The following is a 27,657-nucleotide window of genomic DNA, read 5'->3' as shown; positions in this document are numbered from 1 at the left end:
TATATGGTATAGGATGTCACTATGCAGCTGGGACTTGTAGTGATTCTCCTGTCTCAGCCTCCCTGGCGCTGGGATTATAGGCACGTACCACCTTGCCTGGTTTCAGTGGCTGACTGGGTGGTCAGGGCTGGGGCTTGCATGGCATGCAGTAATGGGGATTGAATCCAAATTCTTGCGTTTGCCAGCAGGCACTTAGCTGAGCTATGTCCCCAGGCCCCCGAAAGTCATGGAAAGTTGTCAATATTAGCAGTGTTGCCTCTAATTAAAAGGTATATAAACTAAAGCCTAAAAACATTGTCATTTTTTGTTTGTGTAATGTCACTTGACATTTTATTTTATTTTATTTATTTCATGATTTTGAGACAGGATTTCACTGTAGAGTTCAGGCTGGCTTTGAGCTCACTTTGGAGCGCAGGCTGACCTTGAACAATCCTTCTGCCTCAGCCTCTTAGTGCTGTGATTACAATTGTGTATCACCGTCTCCAGCCTGTCACTTGACATTTTAGACCAAAATATCAATGTGATCTTTGATTTCTTTTCTTCTTTCTTTCTTTCCTTTTTTTGCAGAATAAATCTTTGTTGTACGGAGGAGAGGGCACTGTCTTGTGTACTATTGTGTTATTGCAGCTGTTAACTCTTCCTCCAGTTGAGGTTATTAGAAATGCCTCCAGACCTTGACAAAATTTCTCCGGAGGGCAAAATTCTACCTGGTTGAAAACTACTGAGTTAAGGCCACATATCTAACTAATGAGAAAACCTAGGTCTAAACCCAGGCCTCATTACTCCAAATCCTGAAGATGTAGAATACTAAATGATGTGTTCATTCTTTTTCAAATTTTTCCTTGCTTCAGGTTCCACTATACAAAGATTTCTGTCCAAAGCAGAGTAAATCATAGCCTATAGCCCAATGGAAGACTGGAAGAGAATTAACATTGTCATGAGTCAGTGTGTAATGTAAAACTTTTGGGAGAAATCTTATTTCTGAGGCATTACCTGAGACCTGTAGTTTGAAAGGCTTTCTAATGAGTCTATTTGAATTGGGGTTGAAACTCAGGTGAAGATAGTTATGTCCCAAAAGGGTGTTTTCCTTCTCTAGAAATAGAGGTGACAAAACATCTCAGGATAGAGAACAGTTGGGGCTCAGAAAAGTGGGACCTTAGTGGAGGTGGCATTAGGATCTCTTTTTACTTTTCATGTCTATCATTATCATTATTATAATTAGTATTGTTTTTGATTTTTACCTATCTGGGGTACTGTCATGAAGTAGAGGAACCAGCTACCTTCTGTTATAGTAAGCTTCACTAACAACTATAACCTAAATGATTTCTTGGAGAAAGTAGCATGGGTCTGTTTATAGCTTCTTCTTGACATTCTTAATTCTCTTTCCCTATTTTTATTTTATGTATTTGGTAGAGGTTCTCACTATGCAGCTCAGACTCCTTGCCATCCTCCTATTCTCAGCCTCTCCAGTGCTGGGATTACAGGCATGTGGCCCCACAGTGGGACTTGTTTTCTGGCTCAGTGTGCCCCCGGGGCGGGGGCGGATGTCATGTGGTGCCAGGGATTGAACCTAGGTCCCTGTGCTTGCCTAAGCAGGCACTTAGTCCACTGAGCTATCTCACCAGGCCTTGTGGCAGATTCTTGTTACAGAGTGGGCTTTACTAAACCTATAGCAGTATATGCATATAACTTTCCTAATTAATGCCTGTGCTAGAAAGATTGTTTCTGATTTCCAAGTCTCTACAACTGTTTTTTTTTTTTCTACAACTGTTAATCACAAAGAATTGCTCATGTTATTTGAGATATGTTTACTATCACTGTTATTATTGAGGATAGACCAAAGAGCCTGGGAAATAATCCTTTGGTCAGTATTTAAAACCAAACCAAAACAAAACGTGGTATCTTTTTTTCTCTTCCATTAAGACTGTAGCTTTTGTTATGAATTCTGGTAATAAATTACTTCATTAAACTCCTGTAGTTTGTGATGTTCCTTGGCAGGAAAATGTTGAAAATATTTTACTGTTATGGCACATTTCACACTAAGCTATATTTCAAAAAGTCATTAGGAAAAGTTTTGGAAAAAGAACAGTTACCATCAAGTGATATGCTACCAAAAGATGGATTACTACTATTTTAGATGATTTAGTTGTGCCAATTATGTGGGCTTTTTATGAGTTATGTCCTATATGATTTCCAGTAAAACTTTGATTTTTAAATATAAACAACTTTTACTTAAACATTTAATTCACTTCTAATATAAACACCAAGTTCTGTGTATCTGTTTTTTTTTTACGTATTAGAAATTGTCTATATATAGGCATATTTTGCATTAAATTAAGCAAAAAAAATTTTCATTCCAGCTTTTACATGACAGTATTTCTATTTGCTGCTTGATGAGAAAGTAATTAGTTATGAAATGCAGCACAAACTATGATAAATGATACTTTTAAGTGGAACATTTCAATTACATTCCTGGTCTTTACAAGAATGTTAGCACTTTTAAGTGAGTTTTTGTTGCTTACAAATACTGATAACTGTCAAGGGAAAGAGAGGGATGTCTTAGGTAATTCAATATAAGGGTAGTCCAAAATTCATTTGTTTAGCTTTTCTATTATTTTGAAATTTGTGTTGGAATATTAACATCTCTGAAATAGATACATGCATACTTCTACAGTATAGTTAACCATACCTTAATATCTTTGTCTTGAAGTAAATTGAAAAATTTTCAGCTGTTTCTTTCTGTTCAAGACCTTCTTGTTTCTTAATTTCTTTCACTCATCTGGGGTAATAATGGAGTATTGTAACTTCTCGGATGCACAGTTTGGAAAAGCCTGATTACAGAGGCAGTAAGGGACTATGCTAGATAGTCTCTATAGGGGAATCAGTAATTTTTGTTCTATGTTTTTCCTCAACTTTGTGTCCCTGTATCATAATACACACCGTGTGTGGGGCCTGGACAGAGGTGTACATGGGGGTAGGCTTAGTGTTCCTTTTCGTTTTGTGCAGCCAGAGGTTTGTTTGCTTTTAATATAGGATGTGCTTTGCAAAGTACTTTTTGAGACAGTGTCTGGCTAAATCTATAAATTACCTAAGCTGGACTCACACTTAAGATCCTTCTGCCTCCACCTCCCAGAATGCTGTGGTTACAGGTATATGCTACTATGCCTGCCTTGAGTTTCTTATTTGTACCTTTTCTTTTTTCTGTTTTTTTTTTTGGGAAGGGTCTGCAGGTTGTTCAGGGTCTCACTACTAGATTGGTAGTGATTCGCCTGTTTATAGCCTTCCAAGAGCTAGGATTACAGGCACATGCCACCATGCCTAGTCTCAATTGCCATCTCAACCGTCCCAGGGGCGGGGTGGGCATGACAGGCTGGAGGGGTCAAATCCCAGTCCCGTACCCCTGCTTGCAGGCCCTTTAATCCGCTTTGCTATTTTGCTGGCCCTTGTTTGTACTTTTTCTGAGCAGATTTTGTTAATATTTTTTTTAACCTTCTAAGGGTTAAAAAGTACATAGCTACCTTGACAACTTTTGTATCTGTCAGAAATTAAGTGCAAAACACTGTAAGATATACCTAGGTGCAAAAAAAAGAGAGCTTTTAATATTTTGGATATAGGAATCCAAAATACAGTTATTTTAAAGGAAATTTTATAATGATTATTTTAAATATGGGTTATAGTGTCTTAAAATAATTTTTAATGTTAAAGTATGTTAAGTGGTATTGTAATTTAATTTCTTTTAGTTTATGATTATCTTCGTGAGATTTTCTCTAGGCATACTGAGACAGAAAAGGAAAACATTGTATTTTAGTAGCATGTTTTGTTTATTTTTATTAACATGTTAATTTTTATTAACATGTTTATTTTTATTAACATGTTTTGTTTATTTTTATTAACATGTTTTTTTTGTTAACATGTTATTGGATTTTAATGTAAATTATGGTTTTATGTCAGTATTTTTGCCAGGGGAACAATGCTTTACATAAAATACTTGTTTTGAATTTGTTGGCAATCATAATTGTTAGAATGATTAATAATTATTTAATCTGTTCTTTCCTTTATGTCTGTCTGATTCTCTTTGATTTTATTTATTTTTTAAATTTACTTAGTACAGGGTCTCACTACCTAGATAGGACTCACAGTGGTGCTCCTGTTTTCAGCCTCCCAAGTGCTGGGATTACAGGTGCGTGCCACCACGCCCAGTCTCAGTTGCTCTCTCACTGTGCTCCAGGGGGCGGGTTGGCATGGCACACCCAGGATCGAACCCTGATCTCTGTGTCTACATAAGCAGGCACTTTAATCTGCTGAACTATCTGGCTGGCCCTTCTCTTTGATTTTTATGACAAAGGATTTTGAAAGTTACTCCCCAAAATTCTGAGGTTTGTTAATTTTGCTGTACGTTTAAAATAATATATGGAGAATCATTTTCCTTTATTTGAAAAGATTTTTTGATATTCCTCCTTTTTTTTTTCCTTTGTAGTACTGGGATCAAACCCAGAGTTTCTCTAATGGTCTACCACTTAGCTGTGATGTAATTTTTAAAAACTGTATTTTCTCTGAATTTGATATATAGTGTAACTAAGATATATGATTCTAGTCATTTATGTCATGAACTTTTCCTGTTTCAGAATCCTGTCCAGAAGATTCCTGACTCACATGAGATAACGCTGAAGCATGGCACTAAAACAGTAAGTTTTAAAAATTTGTTTCTTGTAACCATAGGGCTCTGATGAAAAGTTGAACTAATGAGAGACTTTTCTTAAAGATGAATTACAAAATCAACTGATGTCATAAAAGTGTTAAACATTAGAGAGAGCTCATTTTTATGTTTAATGATGATTGACATTGTCTTTTATTTACAGTGGGAATATGCTATTAATATTGTTGGCTTTTAAAAACATTTCTTTAATATAGGAATGTTACAAATGGACAGAACTGAATCTGAAAGATAGTTTTGTTTTTAATTGAATAGGAAAATTTCTCATTCACAGCTTTATTTCTGTACTATATTTGTAAAAGGTACAAGTTTCTTCACTTTACAAATGAATGTTGAAAACTGAATTTTAAGTAGTCATTGTATTACTCTAAGATTATGTTACTTTTTGCATTTACCTGTGTTACTTAAAGATAAGCCATATAATGGCTGGGGCTACGGCTCAGTGGAATAAGCACTTCCGTGGCAAGTACAAGGCCCTGAGTTCAATCCTTGGTTCTGCAAAAAAAAGAAAAAAAAGAAAAAAAAGAAAAAAATTAGGGCCGTCGAGATAGCTCAGTGGTCTAAAGTGCCTGCTTAGGTAAGCTTAGGTAGGCTCAGAGGACTGGAATTCGATTCCCAGCACCACATAAGACACCAGCCCCACCCTCAGAGTGGGCTGAGCCAGAAAAAAAAAAAAAAAAGATAAGCCATATAAAATATTTAAAATAGAAGATGAAATTGTATCTTATTAGAAAATCATTGAAAAGTAGTAGTTTGATGAAGAGTGCATATAAAATGAGAGAATAAAATTACCTTACTTTCTCTTTTCACCAAAAGTGTCTTTTTCGAAAAAAAAATCATTTTTAACGTATTTGATAAAGGGCGTTGCTGCGCAGCTCGGCCTCCTAGTGAGTACCGTTTTCAGCCTCCCCAGTGCTGGGAGTGCAGGCAGGTGCCATCACACCCAGGTTTAGCTTGTTGCCCCCAGGGCGGGGTGGGGCCAGCGCGGCGTGTGGTGCTGAGGCTCAGATCTTAGTCCATGCGCTTGCCTAACCTTGGGTTTAGTCTGCTATCAAATCTGGAACACTGTGCTTGCCTAAGTGTGGGTTTAGTCTACTGAACTATCTCACAGGCCCTAAAAGTGCCTTTCTTAGATCTGACATGTAAAGATAGATATATGGCATGTATTTCATCCTTATGGAAAGAAAACATTAATTGAGATAGACGTAGAAATAACACAAACAGTAAGACGATACATGGTGACCTAAAAGCAGTGTAATTTTTTTTTTCTTTTCAAAGTTTTATTGATAAACATATAGCAATGAGACAGTTTCAAATCAAATCGAAAGTACAGTTTCAACAAATAATACACTGCATATATTCTTCTTAGTGGTTAATTGCTGTACAAGATGCAGACTTGTGATCCTACTTACAAACACCATTAGAACAAATCATTCTATTCATTAAGAGAATGCAACTATATATCTATCCCAACCACTTTGAATACACAGATACAAAATGGACATTCATAGTTATATCCCAATTTTTTTAAGTTCCGTTGTTGAATATTATAGGTGTGTAAACTCAGCAAAATATTCTAAAAGAGTCCAGTAGCCCATAATAGCATTGGGTCTTCTGTTTAACTGGCAATGTCAGAAATTATTGACCTGAGTCCCCCACAGCTCAACATAGCAACATGGCTTTACTTCCTATATTTCGTCTTCATACTTTTCTACTTTTCTACTGGATGGTTAAGACCAAGGTAAAGCAGGACCTGTGCATCAAGAGTTGTAAAAGCAGTGTAATTTGCACAAAACTTTCTCTTTTAAAAATATTTTCAGCAAGTTAAAACAACATTGAGATATCATCTCACCCCAGAAAGAATGGCTATCATAAAGAAATCACCCAACAACAAATGTTGGAGAGGCTGTGGGGAAAAAGGAACCCTTCTCCACTGCTGGTGGGAGTGTAGACTGGTGCAACTGTTATGGAAATCAGTGTGGAGACTCCTTAGAAAAGTTGGATTGGAAATCCCATTTAAACCAGCTATTCCTCTACTGGGAATTTTCCCAGAGGATCTGAAAACATCATATCATAGGGATATATGTGTGCCTATGTTTATAGCAGCACAATTTGTGATAGCCAGATCTTGGAAACAACCAAGGTACCATCGCCTGAGAAATGGCTGAAAAAGATGTGGTATTTTTACACAATGGACTATTATTCAGCTATTAAGAATGATAAACTGCAAGCCTTTATACTGAAGTGGATGCCACTTGAAGATGTACTCATAAGTGAAATAAAACCAGACACACATGTGTAAATATCATATAAATCCTGAGGGGATTTCACTGACCTTATCAGACCCAAAAGCTACAACTCTTGTTGCATAGGTCCTGCTTTACCTTGGGCTTAACCATCCAGCAGAAAAGTATAAAAATGAAGTATAAGAAGTAAAGCCATGCTGTTATTTTGAGCTGTAGGGAACTCGGGTCAACAACGTCTGACATTGCCAGTCAAGCGGAAGACCCAATGCTGTTATGGGCTACTGGACTCTTTTAGACTATTTTGCTGACTTTACACACCTATAATATTCAAATAATGGAACTTAACAAAAAAGGGGATACAGATGAATGTCCATTTTGTATCTGTGTATTCAGAGTCGTTGGGATAGATATATAGTTACATTCTCTTAATGAATAGAGGGATTTGTTTTAATGGTGTTTGTAAATGGGATATCATGTCTGCATCTTGTACAGCAATTAAGTATTAGGAAAAATGTATGCAATGTGTTAATTATTGTAGCTGTCCTACCAAAAAAATAAAATTAATTCTAGAAAAAAATGATTTCAAGAAAAAACCAAAATGTTTATTGTCCACAGAAAGTATCTGCACTTTTTATAACTATAATTTATAATTTGAGTTACAAATTATCTATACTAATATACATTATTTTTTGGAATAAAATTTTTTTTAAAAACCACAAAAAATATTTTCATAAAAATACTTCTCCAATATAATGAGTTTACTGTTTTAAATGGAATGAAACATTTTTAATTGTCTTTTTAAAAATTTCTAGTGATAAATACTAATGTATATAAATATTAACTCACATAAACAAAAACTCTTTGGGGTCCTCAGTGATTTAAAAGTGTAAATGATCTCAACAGATTTAGAGTGTTAAAACTCTTAAAAGTATTTGAGAACTACTACTTTCATAAATATTTTTCTTCTAATTCTTAGTATTATATCTGCTTTCTGTTAAATTAGGCGTTTTTATTTTTATATATAATTTTATTCTGAAGCCATAATAGAATAATATTAATTTTCATGGCATTAAGTAAATTAGCAAAAGAATTGCAGACTATTAATGTTTAAAGGATGCTTTTCCATCATCTAATCCAGAGAATTTACTAATGAGCTCTTGGGTTTCATGAATGTTTGACTTAAATATTTCTTGTGAAATTCTGAGGTCAAATTTTGTAGAGAAGATAATTAAAAAATACATCTTGCATATTGAAAATCAATTTGTGCATATTTCCACCTCTTAGCTATGTCAAGTATTAGGGCAGTGACTATAATACTTGCCCCCCCCCTTTTTTTTTTTTTGCATTAGTTATTGTGAATGTGTTCATAAGGACTATCTTGTTTCCTGTATATTTTTATCTTAGTATTTTCCTATCCTAGTTCGCAAGATTGTTGAAAAGAAGATACCATATGATTTACCTGTTAATACTTCCATAGCAATTCTTGAGAGATGAGATTGGGCCATATAGTTCCTCTTTTTGAGTATACATATATTCTTCACATATTAACATCTTTAGACCTAAAATTTTAAAAAGCAATTATTTGGTAAATGTTTAATAATTTATACAGTCATTTTATATATCATCTTTTTTTAGTTTGTTCAAATGAGTCTGTATGATGGGACACCTGATTGCATCCTAAGAGACTGTTGTTATATTTGTGGGTTTTTTTTTGCTGTCTTGCTTTAGCGATATTATTTCTTTTTGTGTTGCTGAGAGAGTGGAACCCAGGGCCTTCATACTGAGCTCTCTCCTCTTCTCCACTTGCTTTATTTATTCAGTTTATTTTTTTATTTTAAGACAGGATCACTAAATCCTAAGTTACTCAGGTGTAGTTTGAAGTTGTGATCTTCCTGCCTCAGCAGGTGTGCACCACTGTACCAGCTATGTTTGCCATATTTTTTAAATTTATAATGGTTCTTCTGTTTAGTAGTATAGTTTAACTTTTTGTATCTTTGTAGCAAGTATTAAATTGGAAAAGTTAAGTTTTTCAGCTCTGTTATACTTTTTCAAGATTGTTTTTTGCTGTTCTGGGTCCTTTGTATTCACAAGTTGTAGGATCAGGTTATCAATTTCTTTAAGAATCCTAGCTTGGATTCTAATGGGATGTGTGTTGGATCTGTAGAACAATTCTGAAAGTATTGCCATCTTAACAGTATTGAATCTTTGGACTCAGAAGCAGAATATATCTCCATATACATGTGTATTTAGTTTTTAAAAAATATTTTGTAATTTTGCAGTAACATTTATTTTTTTAATGCTTTATTTGTAAGTGGAATTTTTAAGATCTCATTTTCAAATTGTTCACTGGTAAGGTATAGAAATATAACTGACTTTGGTATGTCAATTTTTTTCTTGCAACTTTGTGAACTCATTTAGTAATTTAATTTTTTTAATGTTTATTTTTATTTATTTATTTGATGCAGGGTCTCACTACACAGTTCAGACTCATAGTGATCCTCCTGTCTCAGCCTCCCCAGTGCTGGGATTACAGGCAATGTGCTACCACACCTAGTTTCAGGGCTGGCATGACATGTGGTACGGGAGATCAAACTTGGATACTTGCACTTGCCAGCAGGTGCTTAGACCACAGGGCTATCTCCCTAGTCCTCTATTCTTTTTCTTATTCTTATTGCTAAAAATCAGATTTCTTAGAGTTTTCTATTAAGCAAAATCATAATCTGTGTACACACATAATTTTGCTTCTTTATTTCCAATATTAACATCTTTCTGATTGGAAGTTCCTCTTCAGTACTGAGTAAAATCATGAGACTATAAATCCTGTTCTTGAGCCTTTCTTGTTAAGGAGATATTACTCACTAAGAACTTCTCATCCAATTTCCACTTGTTAATATTTCAGTCTTTCTTGTGGAGTTCCCCAAAGCATTCATTTTTATTGTTGCTAAAAGTAAGGAGATTTTATTTGTATTTCAAACCATTTACTTGTTAAAATATCTATTCCTATTTCCTTTTCTTCATTAGATAGTTTTATAATTTTTGTCCAAGAATTTTTCCATTTCATTTATCTAATTTGTTGATATACAGTTCTTAGAAATCCCTTATAATTTTCTAAATTACAATGAGAACATTAGTGAGTCTCCTTTTTGTTCCTGACATTAGCAAATCTTTCTTACTTTTTTGCCCATTCTTAATAAAGGTTTCTCAATTTTGTTGAAAATTGAAAGAGAGCTGGGGAGATAGCTGAGCAGTATAAGTGCCTGCCTGGCAAGCACAAGGTCCTGAGTTTAATCCCTGGAACAAAAAAAAAAAAAAAAAAAAAAAAAAAAAAAAAAATTGAAAAGACCAATCCCCCCCGCCCCCCAACTGGGGATTGAACTCAGGCCCTTGTGCTTGCCAGGGAAGTGGTTATTCCACTGAGCCATTTCCTTGGCCCCCAAAAGACCAATTTTTGTTCCTGTTGATTTTTTTTTGTTTGTTTGTTTCAAAAATTATTTTACTTTTTGGTCTCTTCTTTATAAGTGGTTTCCTTATGCTTGCTTTAGGTTTTATTTGCTACTTTGGAAGATTTTAAGGATTGTAAGCTTTTTTTTTAAGGCTTATAAGTTACTGATTTGAGAATTTTTTTTTTTTTTTTTTGTATTTTAGGGAGGGGTCTATAGGGTATTCAAGGTCTCACTGCTAGATCAGACTCCTAGTGATCCGCCTGTTTACAGCCTCCCAAGAGCTGGGATTACAGGCGCGCCACCACGCCCAGTCTCAATTGCCATCTCTAGGTGCCTGGGAGCGGGGCGGCAGGCAGGGCATGGCAGGGATGGAACCCCGGGCTCCTGCACCTGCTTGCAGGCGCTTTAATCCGCTGAACTCTTTGGCCGGTCTTGTTTTAATTTCTTTGATGGAGGTGTTCATGCTTATGTATTTCTAGGTATATGTATTTACATTGCTTCAATGTTAGTTTACTTCTAGCAATAGTAAAAAGGAATGCTTTGGGGAACTCCGCAAGAAACGTTGAAATGTTAACAAGTGGAAATTGGGTGGGAATTTCTTTCAGAGTTTTTGTTACAAACATTGAAGATCAAAACTTTATAGTGAGTTCAAAAATTCCTAAGACTTTCTTTATAAGGAATACTTCAAGTATCATTTTTTAATATTTAAAAATTGTCTATTAGTACAATTTATTATTTTTTCAGGTTTTTTTTTTTTTTTTTTTTTTTTTTTTTTTTTTTTGTGTGTGTGTGTGTATATGTAGGATCTCGCTACACAGATTGGACTCATAGTGATCCTCCTGTTTTTAACCTTCCCAGCTCTGGTATTGTAAGTATGCACCACCACGCTGTGACTTGATCTCAGGTTTAGCGTTCCTGGGGGCAGGACACGTGTAGCATGTGGTGCCAGGGATTGAACCCCTGCCCTGCTCTTGTGTAAGTAGGGTCTTACTCCACTGAGCAATCTCACTAGTCTTTATTAGTACAACTTAGATATACATAATGGTCACATTCATCATAGGGAACCTCTACATAATATGTCTTAGTTCCTCTTTTAAAAAAGAATTTAGAACTGGGTGTGGTGCTACAGGCAGGTAATCCCAGCACTTAGGAAGCTGAGGCAGGAGGATTGCTGAGAGTTTGAGGCTAACCTGGGTTACATAGTAAGTTGAAAGCTAGTCAGAACTACACAGTGAGACCTTTTATTTAAAAAGAAATCTGTAAAGAATTTATAATCATGGCAAGAACGCAGGTCATAATTAGTGTGCTGGCAGACCAATTAAATTGTCTGATTATGAACTACTTGCTAAAGCTTATTGGAATAAGGAAAATAAAAACTCAATATATAGGTCAATATTGAAATATGCTCTTTCTCAGGAACTGGTAACATTTTTGTATGATCTGATATTTAAACAAAAAATTAGAAGTATTTTATTTCTTGGTCAAAAAGTCATAATTGTACAATATTTTGATACTAGATTTCAGTTTTTTATGTAAATTGAGATATTTGTTCAACTCTATTCTAAACTTTTTGTTTTAGGCCAACATTTATATTACACAGGCTATTTTCTGGCTAACATGCAGTTGAGAATTCACTAGACTTCCTGCGTTCTTCAATTCTTGGGAACATAGAAATTTATAATGGGTTTAGCTAATCTCTCTGTCATCTCAAACTTTACTGGGGGGAGTAAATTTTTTTCCTTCTTGAGCTCTGTTTTCTACCATGTTCATTATTTTCACACCCTTTTCAAGAATAATGTATATAAGCAACAGTGGAGACCATGATACTTTAGAATACTAACATTTAAAACATTTTGTTACTTTGCTGAACAAGTTTCTGTATTCTATCCTTAGTTAAAAGAGTCAACTTTGAGATTTATTCTGTTGTTCTTTCTTGAGTAAAGGGGAATTATCTCATATTTGTCAGACTGCATTGACTCTTGTGTTACATAAGATTTTACAAGTTTTACTTCTTTCTTTCCTTGAAACATTTATTAGAGCTTCTGTTTTGTACTAGGCAGTGTGCTGACCAAGACATGACGTATGTCTAGAGCTTACAGTCTGGAGAAGACAGGCACTGAAGACAGGAGCCACAAGTGAATTTATAGTTTCAAACTGTTTTGAGAGGAGTGAACACTGTGGAGATTAGTCCTGTCAGGAAAAGGGACACCTCTTTAATTGCAATGGAAAAAAGGGTAGCACAATGCACATGGAGGCAAATGCGTGTGCTCCTGGTAGTAGTAGATGTCTTAATGTTCTAAGCAGCTGTTTGTTTCTTTTATTGTGTTTTTACAACATTGTTCAGTCATTAAAAGTGATTTGTACTTATTTGTATGTTTAACACCTTTAGAGTTTGTATCTAATTTTATTTGTTTTATTTTTGATACTAGGGATCAAACTCAGGACCTTGCATTTGCCAGGCAGACACTTATGCCACTGAGCTATCTCCCTGGCCCCATATCTAATTTTAACGTGTAATAAGTTATTATTTATGTATAATTCCCTTATATTCTTTAATCAGTGTTTGAAAGTCTTTGTGTGTGTGTGTGTGTTTTTTTTTTTTTTTTCTTTTACTGACAAAGTTTCACTATGCAGTTCAGGCTGGCTTTGAACTCACTTTGTATCCCAGGCTGGCCTGAAAGTTACAGAGATCCTCCTGCCTCAGTCTCCTGAGTGTTGGGAGACGTGTGCCACCACATTCAACTGCAAGTCTTAGTTGACATGAACTTAAATTATTTTGTTACTCTAATTATACTTACTATATTACAACAATTAACTTTCAAGTCTATGATATATGGACATTTCACGTATATAAAATATTAATCCTTTTTTTACCTCACATATATGGTAATCACATGAAAAAGGCCTAGTGCAGTTCTTTCTTCCTGAGAGGGGAGGAGATCTAGGGACTCGCTGTTTTGACAAAGGTTAGGTACAGCTCAAAAATAGTAAGCTATACATTGGAAATTCGTATGTAAATTGACCTGTGAACATTCACAAGGAATGAACATATTGTATGGACTCTTATAAGTACTATTATAATATAAGTAATAAATTGGGTTTTTAAAATGTTTAAGGTGGGCTGGATGCACACGTATAATACCAACCCTTGGGAGGCAGAGGCAAGAGTATTGCTGGAAGTTTGAGGCTAACCTGGGCTACAAAGTGAGTTCAAGGCCAACCTGAACTGCATAGTGAAAACTTGACCTCCTTCCCCCTCAACAAAAAAAGAAGTTTAAGGTGAATATAATTGAGTACTTGAGCCATTTAGTTATACGCATAAGAAGTTTTACTTTTTTTTACTTTGTTAAGTAGATTTTTATAAAAAGGTCATTGGCATTTCTTTGTTTACTTCGTTTTATTTATTTTTGAGAGGGGCCTGCCCCTTAGCTCAGTTGTTTAAGTGGCTCCTTCAACAAAGCAGTCAGCCTCAGGTTGCTGTGGTTCGATCCCCACAACTCCAGCCAGCCAAACATGCCCTGAAGGCATTCTGGGCCAGCCCCCCCCCCCAAAAAAAAAATACTTATTTTTGAGACAGGGTCTCCTTATGTAATCCATATTGGCCTCAAAGTTGTGATTGTCCTTCTGCCTCACCCTCTTGATTGCTGGAATTATAGGCATGTGCCACCATGCCTGACCTGACTGATTTGCTTACTTGTTTACACTGAGAATTGAATCCAAGGCCTTTTATGTCTCTATATGCTAGCCCAAAACTCTACCACTCAACTGTACCCTTCTAGCTCATTTTGTTGATTTTTGATTCATTTGCTTTTATTTTTTTCTTCTGTGATGCTTACTCAGTTATAGTTTAATTACCTTAAAAAGCTTGTTGGGGCTAGGGAGATGGCTCAGTGGAATAAGTGCTTCCCTGGCAAGCGCAAGGGCCTGAGTTCAATCCCTGTGTTCTGCCAAAAGAAAAAAAAGCTTGTTGAAGATTGTATATTGGAAAAGCTGAATTATTTGTGAGATTTCTACTTACTAAAGCAGTGTAGTCTCCCATATAGAATTACAGTGATAGCTGAGTACATAGTTGATAAAGTTTTTTTTTTTTTTGGAAAAAAAATATGTATTTAGAATTAGCCAGCTGGACTCAGCTTAGATGATCCCAGTTTTGTTGGCAACATCTAATGCGTCATAATTGGGAGCCAGTTGAACATATGCCTTCTTTTCTCCATCAGGCCTGATTAGGGTATTGACCTTGGCAACATTGATGTCCTAGAGCTTCTTTACAGCTTGTTTGAGTTGGTTCTTACTGGCTTTGACCTCCACAATGAACACGAGTGTGTTGCCCTTGGTCTTTTTCCTGGCTGACTCTGTAGTCAGGGGGAACTTAATGATGGTATAGTGGTCAAGCTTGTTTCTCCTGGGGGAACGAGTATTTGGGCTGTCTTCGGAGCCAGGATGGCAGAAGGTGGGTGACGTTCGTATTGTCTTTTTGTGGCTGTGGATGCCTTTCAGCAGGGCCTTCCTGGCCTTCAAAGCTTTTGCTTTGGCTTCAGCTTTGGGATGGACAGGGGTTTCTTTCTTCGCCTTTGGTGCTGTGTTGGTAAAAAAGCCATGGTTGATAAGTTGTAATAAAACTGTCAATTGAAAAATATTTTAAGTGTTAAATATTTAAAAATATTTTTGGGGGCTGGAGAGATGGCTCAGTAGAATAAGCGCTTCCCTGGCAAGTGCTTGAGTTCAATTCCCGTTTCCGGAAAAAAAAAAAAAAAAAAAAAGAAAGAAATTTCTTATTTTTTCTTTATTTCAAAGGAAATAATACTCATAATAACCCAGTTTAATGATATAGAAGTTGCTGTCTTTTTCAACTTTTCAGAAATAGAAATTATACTCTGTGCATTTAATGCCTTTGGCTTAGGGGCTGGAGTTAATTAAGAAATAGAAATGGGGTAGTAATAGATTGTAAGTTGTTTATCTGCAGCTCTTTTTTTTTTTTTAAACAGGTATCTGCTCTGGGCCTAGATCCTTCAGGTGCCCGTTTGGTGACCGGAGGATATGACTATGATGTTAAGTTTTGGGATTTTGCTGGAATGGATGCATCTTTTAAGGCTTTTCGATCCCTTCAGCCCTGTGAGTGGTATGTACTCACTTAATATCTTTGTATTTGACTTATCTCGATATTTAAAGATGATATTAACTTCCTGTTTGAGACAGTACTGTTATTAGTTGAATTCCACCATGATTCGTATCAATATTTAGCATCATTAACCTATTTTTTAAAGCCATTTTCTATCTTGTATTTTAAAAAAATGTTTATTTGGAAACTGTTTCTTGCTTCATTTACTTTAAAACACCCTGTGATGTGTCTTATTATGTTCTTATGTTTGACATATGGTAAGCCAGTATGCAAGTAGTGACCCTGCTACACTGTCCAAATACGGTACTTTATCAGCTAGCTAGGAATTGACATGTGGCTACTATTAGTCATGCCCACATTCTCTATATTTGACTATGTCTGATCTAGCATATCGATCCCTTAGAGTATCATTTAATTTGTTTATCTCTTTTCTAGTGTGGTCTAGCAAAGGTTAAAGGGTTGATCATGCTGCATGTTGTTTCACCTCAAGTGGCATGTGCTGTCAAGTTGTTCCACTATTTAGTGACTAGAAATGAAGATAGATCCCTAGATGAAGGTGGTCTCATATGATTCTTCTACTGTACTATGAGTACTTTATCCTTGAGTTACAAAGAACTTTTTGGAGAGATACCTTGATACCGTGTAAATACCCAGATATTTGTCATTCTTTCACTTATTGGGCTTATCATTCATTGATGATTTTGACCTGATAAACCATTTGTCTCATTGAAGGTTACAAATTGATGATTTTCTTTCTTTCTTTCTTTCTTTCTTTCTTTCTTTCTTTCTTTCTTTCTTTCTTTCTTTTTTTTTTTTTTTTTTTTTTTAGTGGAACCGGGGATTGAACTCAGATCCTTGCGTTTGCCAGCCAAGTGCTTATCCTACTGAGCCATCTTCCCGGCCCATATTGATGATTTTCTAATTTTGGTTATTATGTTTACATTTATCCATTGGCATTCTTCTAAAAAAAAAAGAGTGTTTCTTTTTTTTTTCCCATAATTTTATTGAGAGACAAACAGCAATGAGACAGTTTCAAATCAAATTGGTATTTTTTTCCCATAATTTTATTGAGAGAAGAGTGTTTCTTATTAACTGATGTTAATATAGAAATACCCTTATACAGTTCCTACTGGGAAGGACAAATACTGAGTTATTTCACTTCGGTGACCCATTTTCAGTGTGTGTGTTCATGGTGATAAATGACTTGTTGCTGTTATTGGTTGGGATGCTTTTCTTTCCTATTTTTGTTTCTCTTTCTTCAGTGTCAGTACTTAGAATAATTTTAATTTTCATGTGTTTCAGTCAATTGCAGTCATTTTTCTTTTGGATGTTTAAATTATCCCAGCTTTGGCCAGTGGGAGTCCCTGATTGCTGTGTAATTTTGGAGTGACCTTTTTTGTCTTTGAAAGTGTACTTCGTTTCTGTGCAGCATAGTCTAGGCTTCCTTGCAGATTTCTTTCCACGTCCCTGAATTAGTACTTTCCCAAGGAACTCTTTTTTGGGGAGATGGTCCTTATGAATCAAATTTGGATGGTAGGTATGCTCATTGACATTAAGGTATCATTGTTTTTTGACTTTTTCAGTGGAAAGAAGTAGAAAATGTAGATAAGTATATGCATGCATGCCTTCATTTGTGTGTCTGTGTTTACATATAATGACTACATTGACAGTTTCTGTTTTATGACTTTAGTAAACTTTAAATTTTAGAATATTTTAATTATAAAAAGGTTACAGGCCAGTGAGATAGCTCAGTGATCTAAATGCCTGCTTGACAAGCGCAGGGACCTGGGCTCAGTCCCTGGCACCACGTGCCGTGCCGAGCTGGCCACCGAGACCAGGCGTAGTGGTGAATACTTGTAATCCTAATGCTGGGGAGGTGGCAACATGAGGATCACTGTGAATCTGAGCTGCATAGTGAGACCCTGTACCAAATAGCTACTAACAGCACAGAGGTTATGAACACATCTCAACTACTTTATGGTTAACACCATATATTACCATGCTCTCTGTCACAATTAAGACATCAAAGTTATATAAACAATTTTTAAAAATCAGACCTCCAAATTCAAAGACCTAATCCACACACTTTTCAGGTGAAGAAATACAAACAGCAAACAAATATATGACAAAATAGTCAACATTATTGGTCATTGGAGAAATACAAATTAAAACAACACAGAGATTCCATCTTAACCTGGAAAGAATGCCTATCATCAAGATACCATCCAATAAAAGTACTGGGGAGGCCATGGGGAAAAGAGAGCCCTTCTCCACTGTTGGTGGGATTGTAGACTGGTATAAACACTGTGGAAATCAGCATGGAGATTCTTCAAAAAGCTCTGATTAGAGGTCTCATTCAACTCAGCTATTCCCCTTCTGAGTATCTTCCCAGGAGAATTAAAAACATCATAGCACAGTGATATATTTGCACTCATGTTTATAGCAGCGTAGTTTGTCATCGCTAAATCTTAGAAACAACCCTAGTATCCATGAAAGGAGGAGTGGATAAAAAAGATGTGGTCTTTTATACAATGGAATATTCCTCAGCCGTAAAGAATGATAAATTTGAAACTTTAATACGTCAGTAGATACAACTTAAGACCATATTCATAAGTGAAAAAAATCAGTCTCACAAATGTAAACATCATACTGTCTCCCTGGTGTGAGAAACTGAAATAGTAAATAAGGCCTGGAATGTACAATAGATTGTGAAATAGGAAAAAATTTGTTCAAAAGGAAAAAGAGATCCTTTTGGAAAGGGGAAGGGTAGAAAGGGAAAAGGGAAAAGAATACATGGCAGTTACACTATTGGTGTGTCTTAGTCATTAAAAAGGAAAATTTCTGATAATATCAATTAGAAAAATTTTAATGACCACATCTTGTGCTCTCAATGATCACTTTAGGGATAACAATATGCAATGTATTAACTACTGTTATTCTCCTATTATTGTTATTAAATTATGCTTTACCTTTTTTCCATAAAATAAAAAATTTAAAAGATAAAAAGAAAAATATGTGAAAAGACAATGTTAGCTAATTACTGTTAATTAAACTCCCAACTTAATTTAGATTTTATCTTTTTCATGAGTGACCCCTTCAAAATATCATTACATTTAGTCTTTTTAGAAAAATTAATTAGTATTTTTTTAGTATAGGCTTACAGTACATAATGTTTACGTTCTTTGTGTGGAGTGGGCACATGTACCTAAAACAATTTTTTTAAATCTTTTTCTCCTCCCCTCTCTTCTCCTCTATGTTGACTCCCTTATCATTTGAGAATGACGTACTTTGCTTCTTATTGCCTTTTATTTTGCTTTTCATTTATAACTTGGGGTTCTTATGTAAGTGAAACCATGCAATATTTGGGCTTGTGTTTCTAATTCATTTCATTTAATGTTATGGTCCCTAGGCAGATCTGTATTTTTTTTAGTTTTCTCTAATCTATGATGGTTTTCTTCTCCTCCTCCTCCTCTTCCTCCTCCTCCTCCTTCTCTTCCTCCTCCTCCTGTTCCTCCCTCTCTTCTGGCTCCTCCTCCTCTCTTTTGTCTCCTCCTCCTCCTCCTTCTTGTTTTTTTGAGACAGGATCTTGCAGCATAGTTAAGGCAGGCCTTGACATCACTATGTAGCACAGGTTGACTTCAAGTTTTTTGCCTCAGCCTCCCAAGTAGTACTGAGATTACAGGTGTGTGCTACCATGCTTAGTGACTTTGATAATTTTGAGGGGTGATGGTTTGATATTTTGTGGAATGTCCCTCAATTTGGTTGAATTGATTTTTCTTTTATTGTAAGACTGAGGTAATGAATCTTCTTTGGCAAAGTATCACAGAAGTGAAGATCTTCGTTGTCACCTATCAGGGATACATGCTGCCATATTTTTTTGGGTTTCTTTATTATAAAGTTAATTTTTCCTCCCCTTAAATGTGCTATATTTTAAAAGCATTTAAATGTGTCACGTTTAAGTAAATTTATGGGCTGGGGATATAGCTTAGTGGCACAGCTCCTGCCTGACAGGCATTAGGTCCTGAGTTTGATTTTTGGTACAAAAAAAAAAAAAAAAAAAATTCTGTTCTCCTGTAAAGACAATATGTGTCTTCTTCCTCACTTATTTACTTATCATTTCTTTTGCTAGTATCAGCTGTTTGCTATTTATTTTATATCTTAAGTTATAATCTAATATTGTTAACTATTTTGTCCTCATAGTGTTGGAGTTATAGCAAATGTGGATTCATTTTCTTTCTTTTTTTTTGCAGAACCAGGGATTGAACTCAGGCCCTTGCGCTTGCCAGGCAAGCGCTTATTCTACTGAGCCATCTCCCTAGCCCCGTGGATTCATTTTCTTTGTGGCTCTTGTATTGCTTTGACATGTGCCATTCTTTTAATTTGTTTTTGAATACTTCCTTACTTTTTGGTGAGGTCTAGACTCAGCTGACATTTGACTTCCCTGAGTCCCAGAATCAGTCTTTTCTTAGGAAAAAGGAATGAGGAAACAGGATCTGGATTCTCAATATGCTTGTTATCCCTGGGAGGGATGGATGTATATTTTTTAAATGTATTTGGTACAGGTTCTCACTACACAGCTCAGACTAATAGTGATCCTTTTGCTTTCAACCTCCCCAGTGCTGGGATTCCAGGTATATGCCACCACACCCGGTCTTGGTGGCTGGCTCAGTGGGACTGTGTGTCAGGCAGGTGCTACATGTGGTGCTGGGGATTAAATGTGGGCCCTGCACTTGCCTAAACAGGTGCTTAGTCCACTGAGCTATCTCGCTGGCCATATATATATATAAATTTGTATTATGGTCTGGGATGTATATTGTTGCCATAACCTGTAAACCCACAAACTCATATCTAAACTCATATCTATATATCTGTTATCTATGTCTGTCTATATGTGCATTACGTCTACATCCCTACATGTATACAGCAGGACTCCCTAGCTGATGACTACGGAACAGTAATGTAGTACACAACAGGACATAAGCAGTAGGCAAGTGAGTGAAAAGTTTTATCTGTATACACAGCTGCTTACCATACCTTGTATTATTGCCTAAGCTCCAATTCCTGTCATATCGGTGGTGTCATTAGAGTCGCATAGGAGTCTGAACCCTATTGTGAACTGTATATACAAGGGATTTAGGTTACATTCTTACGAGAATCTAATGCTTGATGATCAGAGGTGGAGCTGAGGTAATGATGTGAGCAATAAGGGAGCAGCTGCAGATACAGATTAATGTTACCAGAGAGGTTTGGCTGCACAGAGACCATAATAAATCAGTTGCTTGCAGACTCATATTAAAACTCTATCAGTAAATAGCAAATAACAATTAACATGTATTGGTGGGAGGCTATAGATTGGCAAGTGAGTTGATGTACTGCAACTGTATAGTGGTATCCATTGGCAGGCTTGAATTCAGAATCTGACAGTTTATTTTAGCTCCCACAAGGGCTACCTGTTATTTTATTTACCATTCTAATCTGCACCATTTTCCTAAACTACACACTTGTCTCAGTCACAGTTTTGATAAGCTTACACACTAATCCTATGTCAGTAGAATAAAAAACAGATTCCATTAGTGAGCTCTTTAAAAGTGGAATGATTGATTGACAACACAAGACTCTAAGACTGCCAACAAACAGAAAGTTACATATCAAAAGAAAATAATAGAGAGTGCTACTTAAATTATGGGTTCTGCAATAGGTGCTTCATGTTCTCCAAGCATGGTTTGTACAATACGGTGATATTTCAGTTCATGAGTGCTTTTGTTTGGAAACACTTTTCAGTTCACAAACAAAAATGTTGTCTAAATTTTGCTTCTTTTCACAAATTCCCCTTCAGGTGACAAACATGACTTTGGCAATCTTCCCAACACAAACACCAGTGCAGCTCGCTTCCCCCAAATTGTAAAACAAATTAAGTATTTAAATTGAGGTACTGCTGTATGTGTTGACCACACACATGGCTCCAGTGAAGCCACAAAACATTCAAAGCTGCTCTACCACATGAAGATCAAGTACCCTAATTAAAGACAAGCCTTTTGAGATTTTCAAGAGGAAAAAACCATGAATATGAAGAACAAAAGTTACCACTTCATCAACTGGGTCTGTACTGAGAACATCATACTTAGTGGCTGATTCGTTGCTAAAGAAGCCCTTTACTGTTGGAAAAGAGTTGTCTTGTTTACCGCTAGAGAATGCTTTTCATGAACTTTTGGGGCGAAGCTGCAGTTCAGAGGGTAGCATGTGTTCCTTTTTTTTGGCTGGCACCATAACTAGATGAATTGATGAGTAGCAAGGGATATAGAGGCACAGTTGTTAGAAAGGATTAATAAATCACTGTGGCACATGATCCAGGTGTCAGCACTGTATTAAACATGGCAGCAATGTTTGCTTTTGAGCAATGAGCTTTTCAGGAGGGCGTACACGAGCACATTTGTTGCCAGCTAGCATCATCGCTGCAGAACTACTCAAGTCTTTGAATGATTATCTAGGAAAACCAGCTTGTACGTTTTGTGTCAGTGTATGTGCAGACAGAGTGGCTGCCATGATTGGATGGTTTTATAGTTTCACTACTTGTATCAAAGAGGCCACTTGTGAATATGAAGCTATATACTGTGTCATCCATAAGAAATCCTGGCCTGCCAAAATATGTTACTGGAATTTAATAGCATTTTGTGTGATATGATTAAAATTATTAACTACATTAAAGTTAACTCATGGCTGTTCATGAGCTGTATGAGGAGATGGATGCAGAGTACACATAACTTCTCAAAAACTTTACAGGTAGATCACTGGCTATAGAGATTTTACTTATAAGAGCCACTTCAGAGATTTCTTTTAGAAAAATAGTATCACTGGTAGCATATTTCAGTGACACAGAATGGACTGTAAAACTTTCCTACGTGATTGTTTTCAACCTACTTATCTCAGTCTGTTTAGTTCATTTGATTTTTTTCACATTTTAAAAGAAGGATTTATACTTTAGTGGAAAGAAAGTATTATTGATTGACTTTAGTAGAATTATCTTAGAAATTTTCTGTGGATTTAGCTTGAATTTGTAAATTGGCTTCTAGCTTGGTAACTTTAGTATGTTAAACAATGGGTGATATTTCTTGATTTTTGCACTGGAAATATGTTCTTAAATTTAAAATCTAGAAAGTTGAAGTACCTGAACATCTTGGCTTGGAAGGTATTACTATTTCATCATATTCTAAAATAGAAACCTGATGGTTGTCCATATATCTTACATTCTTGGCCTGTTCTCACCATGTTCTCTTGCATCTGAGAGTTCCACATCCATAGATTTAACTAGCTGTCTACTGAAAATATATGAAGAAAAATGTCTGTACTGAACAAGATAATAGTCTTTTTCTTTATCATTGTTTTCTAATTAATACATTATAACAACTATTATCACATTTTTATTATATTAGTATTATATGCCATCTAGAAATGGTTTAAAGTATACATAAAGGGATATGTGTAGATTATATGCCAAAACTATGCTGTTTATATAAGGGGCTAGGTTGCTGGCCCTGCCTCCAAGCTGCAGAGTGAGACCCTGTAACAAATATACAAGCGGCTAGAATAAGGATAGATTTTAGTAACCATCTGCAAATGGTCTGGAGTAAGCTCTCTATAGATACTCAGGAGTGATTTTAGATACTCAGGAGTGATTTTAACTATAGGAAGATAATATACAAATCAAAACTGTATTTTCTTTAATCATTATTACCTTTTTAAGACTACAGTAGTTTTTGTTTTCAGTATTTGTATTTGACATGCAATTTTAGGTTGAGTGGGTGCAGAGTATCAGAAAAGGTGGAAGAATTGAGTATTTGGGTTTGTAATAATTAAAATATATGTCAAACACATGCTGTCTTAACTTGTAGTGAATTTAAAATAGCATTGCATTTGGCCACCAAATTTTTATACCTCTCAAATTATTTTAGTCCTTGGAAATAAAGAATAATAATAGTAACTGCTTGTGTATTACTTTTATTTTTTTCAGTATTTAGGACAGGGTCTCACTGCATAGACAGGACCCATAGTGATTCTCCTGTTTTCAGCCTCCCAAGCACTGAGATTATAGGCGTGTGCCACCATGCCCATTCTCAACCAATGCCTCAGTGCGCCCGGGGGGCAGGGCTGGCGCGGCACGCCAGGAGTCGTCGTCGTCCCCCCCCCTCCTCCCAGCTGCTACGCTCTGCCTAAGCAGGCACTTTAGTCTGCTGAACTATCAGGCCAGCCCTATTTTTAACCTTTAATTCCTTTCCTACAAGTTAAGTATTCTCTTGTTTTTTCAGTGGGGGAAACCAAGACTCAATAAAATTTATACAACCAGTGTGTGAACTCTGTGGCTCTAGAGCCCTTCTGAGTAGTAATGGTAGCTCATCTCACCAATTAATTTTCTATAGAATAAGGAGTGTGAGTCTAGTGAACTTGAAAGGCTTGCTAGTTAGCAGAGAGAGGATTTGGACCCCTAGACTCATGACTCACATTGCAGTGCACTTTTCACTGTACCAGGACACCTTGGCTCCTGAGCCCCAAGTGACAGCCCCAGACAGCTGTGTTTATCTGCCTTGCATGTCCCAGCTTGTTTTGCTACCCAGGCAAAAACTGCTTAAAAGGATTCTCAATCTTCACCTTCCTACTCCCCTCTACTTCCACTTGTATACTCCCACTTGCCCCATGAATAACTTCACAGAAAGAATTGTGCAATATTACTAAGCCTTCCTCTGGTGTCAGGGTTACTCCCTGCGAGAACATTCACTTCCTCATGACTCCAGTTCACTCTCAGATTGGCTTTCCCTCTCTTCTCTTTGATCCGAATCTTAGTTGTTTAGGCAGGAATTTGAGGAGCAGATGTTATACCCCTTGAACAAGCCCTTTAATTCTTCTTAGTACTGTGTCTAATGAATCTTAATCCTGTTCTTTTAACTCTGTGGCTAGTAGAATTAAGAGCGAAGTGGGGACGGGAATGGTAAGCTTGATGCTGAACATTTCAGCGTTGGTGAAGTGAACTGCAGAGATTATATAAAAAGAGAGAGGGAAAAATGTTAAAAATTTTCCTATATGGTTAAAAAGCAAAGTGATTAGTAGTTTGGAACTGCTGAGATTTTTGGGTTTGCTTCCAAGTGTAAATCGAGTAGTTTCGTGGAGCAATAGCTAGAGAAGTGGGGCTACTGACTGCTTCTATTTCCTATTCTGAAATTTAGTTTTTTACATTTTTATTTCTCTTTAAAATAAAAATGACTAGAAAAGACAGTAATCACTTTTTGTATTTGAGCTCTGTATAAATGATAAAGAAATTAGCACTTCCCCTAAGAAAGAAATGAGAGCCCATTAATAAAGATACATCTTGTGTACTAGTTTGTTCAATTGTTGCTTTAAATGCCTCACCAATTTTCAAAGATCTTTTTATATATAAAAGACAAAGTTGGGCTAAACAAGCTATAACCTTTCCAGTTCCTGATTGATTGCCTGAAATGTGACTGGTCAGTCAGGTAGAAAAGTCACAGGTCATTTGAAAAAAGGTTAATGTGAAAAATTATTAACTTTAATAGGAATTTGGAACAATGAGGGATTATCTGCTAAGAAAGTAAAGAGAACTCTAAAAGACTATAGACATAGCAGATAAAAGAAGCATCCCATACTTGTGGGGATGAGGTAGAACATTCAAGGAAGTGCCTTGTTGCTTTATCCAGACATTTTTCTGAGAGGGCACGGCTGTGGCTCATGGAATGAAGAGAAGTGGCAGTGGTACTGTGATGGCAGAACTTGCCTGCCAAGAGTCACTGACCCACCAGAGTCACTGTGCCATAACAATACCCAGAAGGGGTGCTGGGGACACTGCTAGTGCTGCTGCATACTGCATGCTTCAGGAGCCTGACACTGAAGAGAGCTGAACATGCATCTGGAGCTGGGGACTGAAACAGCTGTAATATAGTACAGAAGCCTGCCTGGAGGAGAGTACTTGACCCCAGGAGGAGAGCTGCTCTTTCATACAAAGTCATTTCAGCACCTTCTAATGACAGTGAAGGACAGGTTAGACAGTGAAAGAAAAGTATTTAAGGGACCTAAATCTATTTTTGCAGAACGTGAAGTGAAGGGTGACTTTGGAGCTGGGAGACACATGAGCAAATGGATGTCTGCTAGTTAAACATGTAATTTTGTAGTACCTCATAAAGAGGTATATCTAAATTTGTGATCTTGGCCTGGTGTGGTGGTGCTTGTCCATAATCTCAGCATTTGGGAGGCTGAGGTGGGAGGATTGCTATGAGTTTGAGACCAGCCTTGTCTACATAGTGAGCTCAAGGCCAGCCTGAACTACATAGTGAGACCCTATCTCAAAAAAGAATAAAAAATGTGATCTCTGTCATAATTTTGCTTAGGACCTTAATCTTTTCTAGAATTTTAGAAAGGCTGCTATGAAGCTAGAGGTACTTTTTGTTTTTTAAGGACCTTGGGCAGTCATTTTAATTTTGCTCTGTTAGTCTTCTTATAGGTATATGACCTGGAACTTCATGTCCTCATGTGCTTTGGCATGTTGGTCTTGGATATTGTGGTGAAATGTTTCATGTTGTCACATATTTTAATCTCAGAGACTCCAAGATCTTTGAGTAATCTCTGCCATCTGAGTCAGCATATTAAGAATGATTTTTTGGAGAATTTTTAAAAAAAGCTACAGTTTCAACATTTTAAGAGAAATGGTCAGAATAAATTTGAAGTAGCAATTTCTAGCTGCTGGGTGGCAGCAAAACAGTTTTATTGATAATTATATCTGATTTAGATTTAAAAACCAGAAAGAATAACTTTGTTGCAGTATAGATAGACAAATCTAATTTTCCAATGTATTCTGTTTCTAGAAGACAATATCCTCACAAGTTAATATTTGAAACAATTATTAATTATTTATCAGCCTTGGAGTTATAAACTTAGACTGTAAATGGAACTAAATAGCCTTAAATTTTATTAAAAGTCATGCTTTTTTACTGTGAGATTAATCTAGCAAACCAAGGAATTTAATTGAATTTTTTCATGAGCTATATATGTAACAGAAACTACAAAGACAGCTTTAAAAATGATTTTATTTTATTTTTATAGATAGATAAATTTTATACTTGTGGCTTTTATTATTCCATTTGTTCTCTATTAGAATTGGAACATTCTGGAAAAGAAATTTTTTCTTGAGCTGAATTCAGTATTCATTTCAATATTTATGATTGGAAGTCATATTTAGGGCATAAACTTTTTGTTTGAGACAGGGTTTCACTATGTTATTAAGGTTGGCCTGGAAATCACTATGTAGTCCTACCTTGTTTGTTTTTTGGCTTCTTTCTTTCTTGAATGAACTGTTTTTCCTGCTTTTTTGATATTTTCATGTGAGTGAACATTGTCTCTAGTTTTTATGGTTCATTTCAATATTATTTTGCTTTCTCCCTTACTCTTTCTCCCCTCTTCTCTAATTTTTCCAAGTTGGGTGAGCATCTTTTGTCCTTCAGCCTTGCTTCTTCTACATTTATCTTCATTTATCTGTTATTTTTGTCTTATCCTCTTAAGTCACTCCTACTCACAGAGTAAAATCATTATTTTAGGGAGAAACTCACAGCGTACACATTCCTGGTTTATGTTGGACTTTGTTAAATAACTCTAGATCTTGCTTCTAAGATTAAAGGTACCAAGTTAATAGTTACCACTATTTTTCAATTGCTAGGCTGTCAGTGATGGTATTGTTGTTGCAAATTGTAGTACTTTAGCCAGGGTATCATATCTGTTGTAATTAGTTGTTCTCCCTTGTACAAAACACTGATTTTATGAGGTCATAATCATCACCCTGGTCTAGTGCAAGTACAGGATGCTGAACTAATCAGATTGCATCTTCTCATCCCTAGTAAACTGGGAAGGTAGGATCTTGGGACAGAAAAAAGACCAAGAACCAGCTATACCTAGAGGACACCTCTGAGGAGTAGACATTTCTTGGTGGAACTTTGATATTAGATAAAACTGTTTACCACAAGCAATTTTTTTATTTTAATTTTTTAATAGATTGCAAATTGAAAATAAATTATTTACAAATATAAATGAATATAGCAATAAAAATTGTCCAAAATAAAAATGAAGAATTTATAGATCAGT

General features: G+C 35.9%; 1 protein-coding gene across 1 annotated transcript in view; it reads left to right on the top strand.

Annotated features, from left to right (window-relative positions):
* Wdr70 (WD repeat domain 70) overlaps positions 1-27,657 on the top strand; it is a 304,681-nt gene that overhangs the window by 45,312 nt on the left and 231,712 nt on the right. Inside the window, exons 5-6 of the mRNA XM_004623536.2 lie at positions 4,626-4,685; positions 15,389-15,522. Of these exons, the coding sequence (XP_004623593.1) occupies positions 4,626-4,685; positions 15,389-15,522 (194 nt within the window). The remainder of the gene's footprint in view (positions 1-4,625; positions 4,686-15,388; positions 15,523-27,657) is intronic.

Source organism: Octodon degus, unplaced genomic scaffold, assembly GCF_000260255.1.
Source record: "Octodon degus isolate 3935 unplaced genomic scaffold, OctDeg1.0 scaffold00002, whole genome shotgun sequence".
NCBI classification, from domain to species: domain Eukaryota; kingdom Metazoa; phylum Chordata; class Mammalia; order Rodentia; family Octodontidae; genus Octodon; species Octodon degus.
This window is presented reverse-complemented; position numbering and strand designations above follow the sequence as displayed.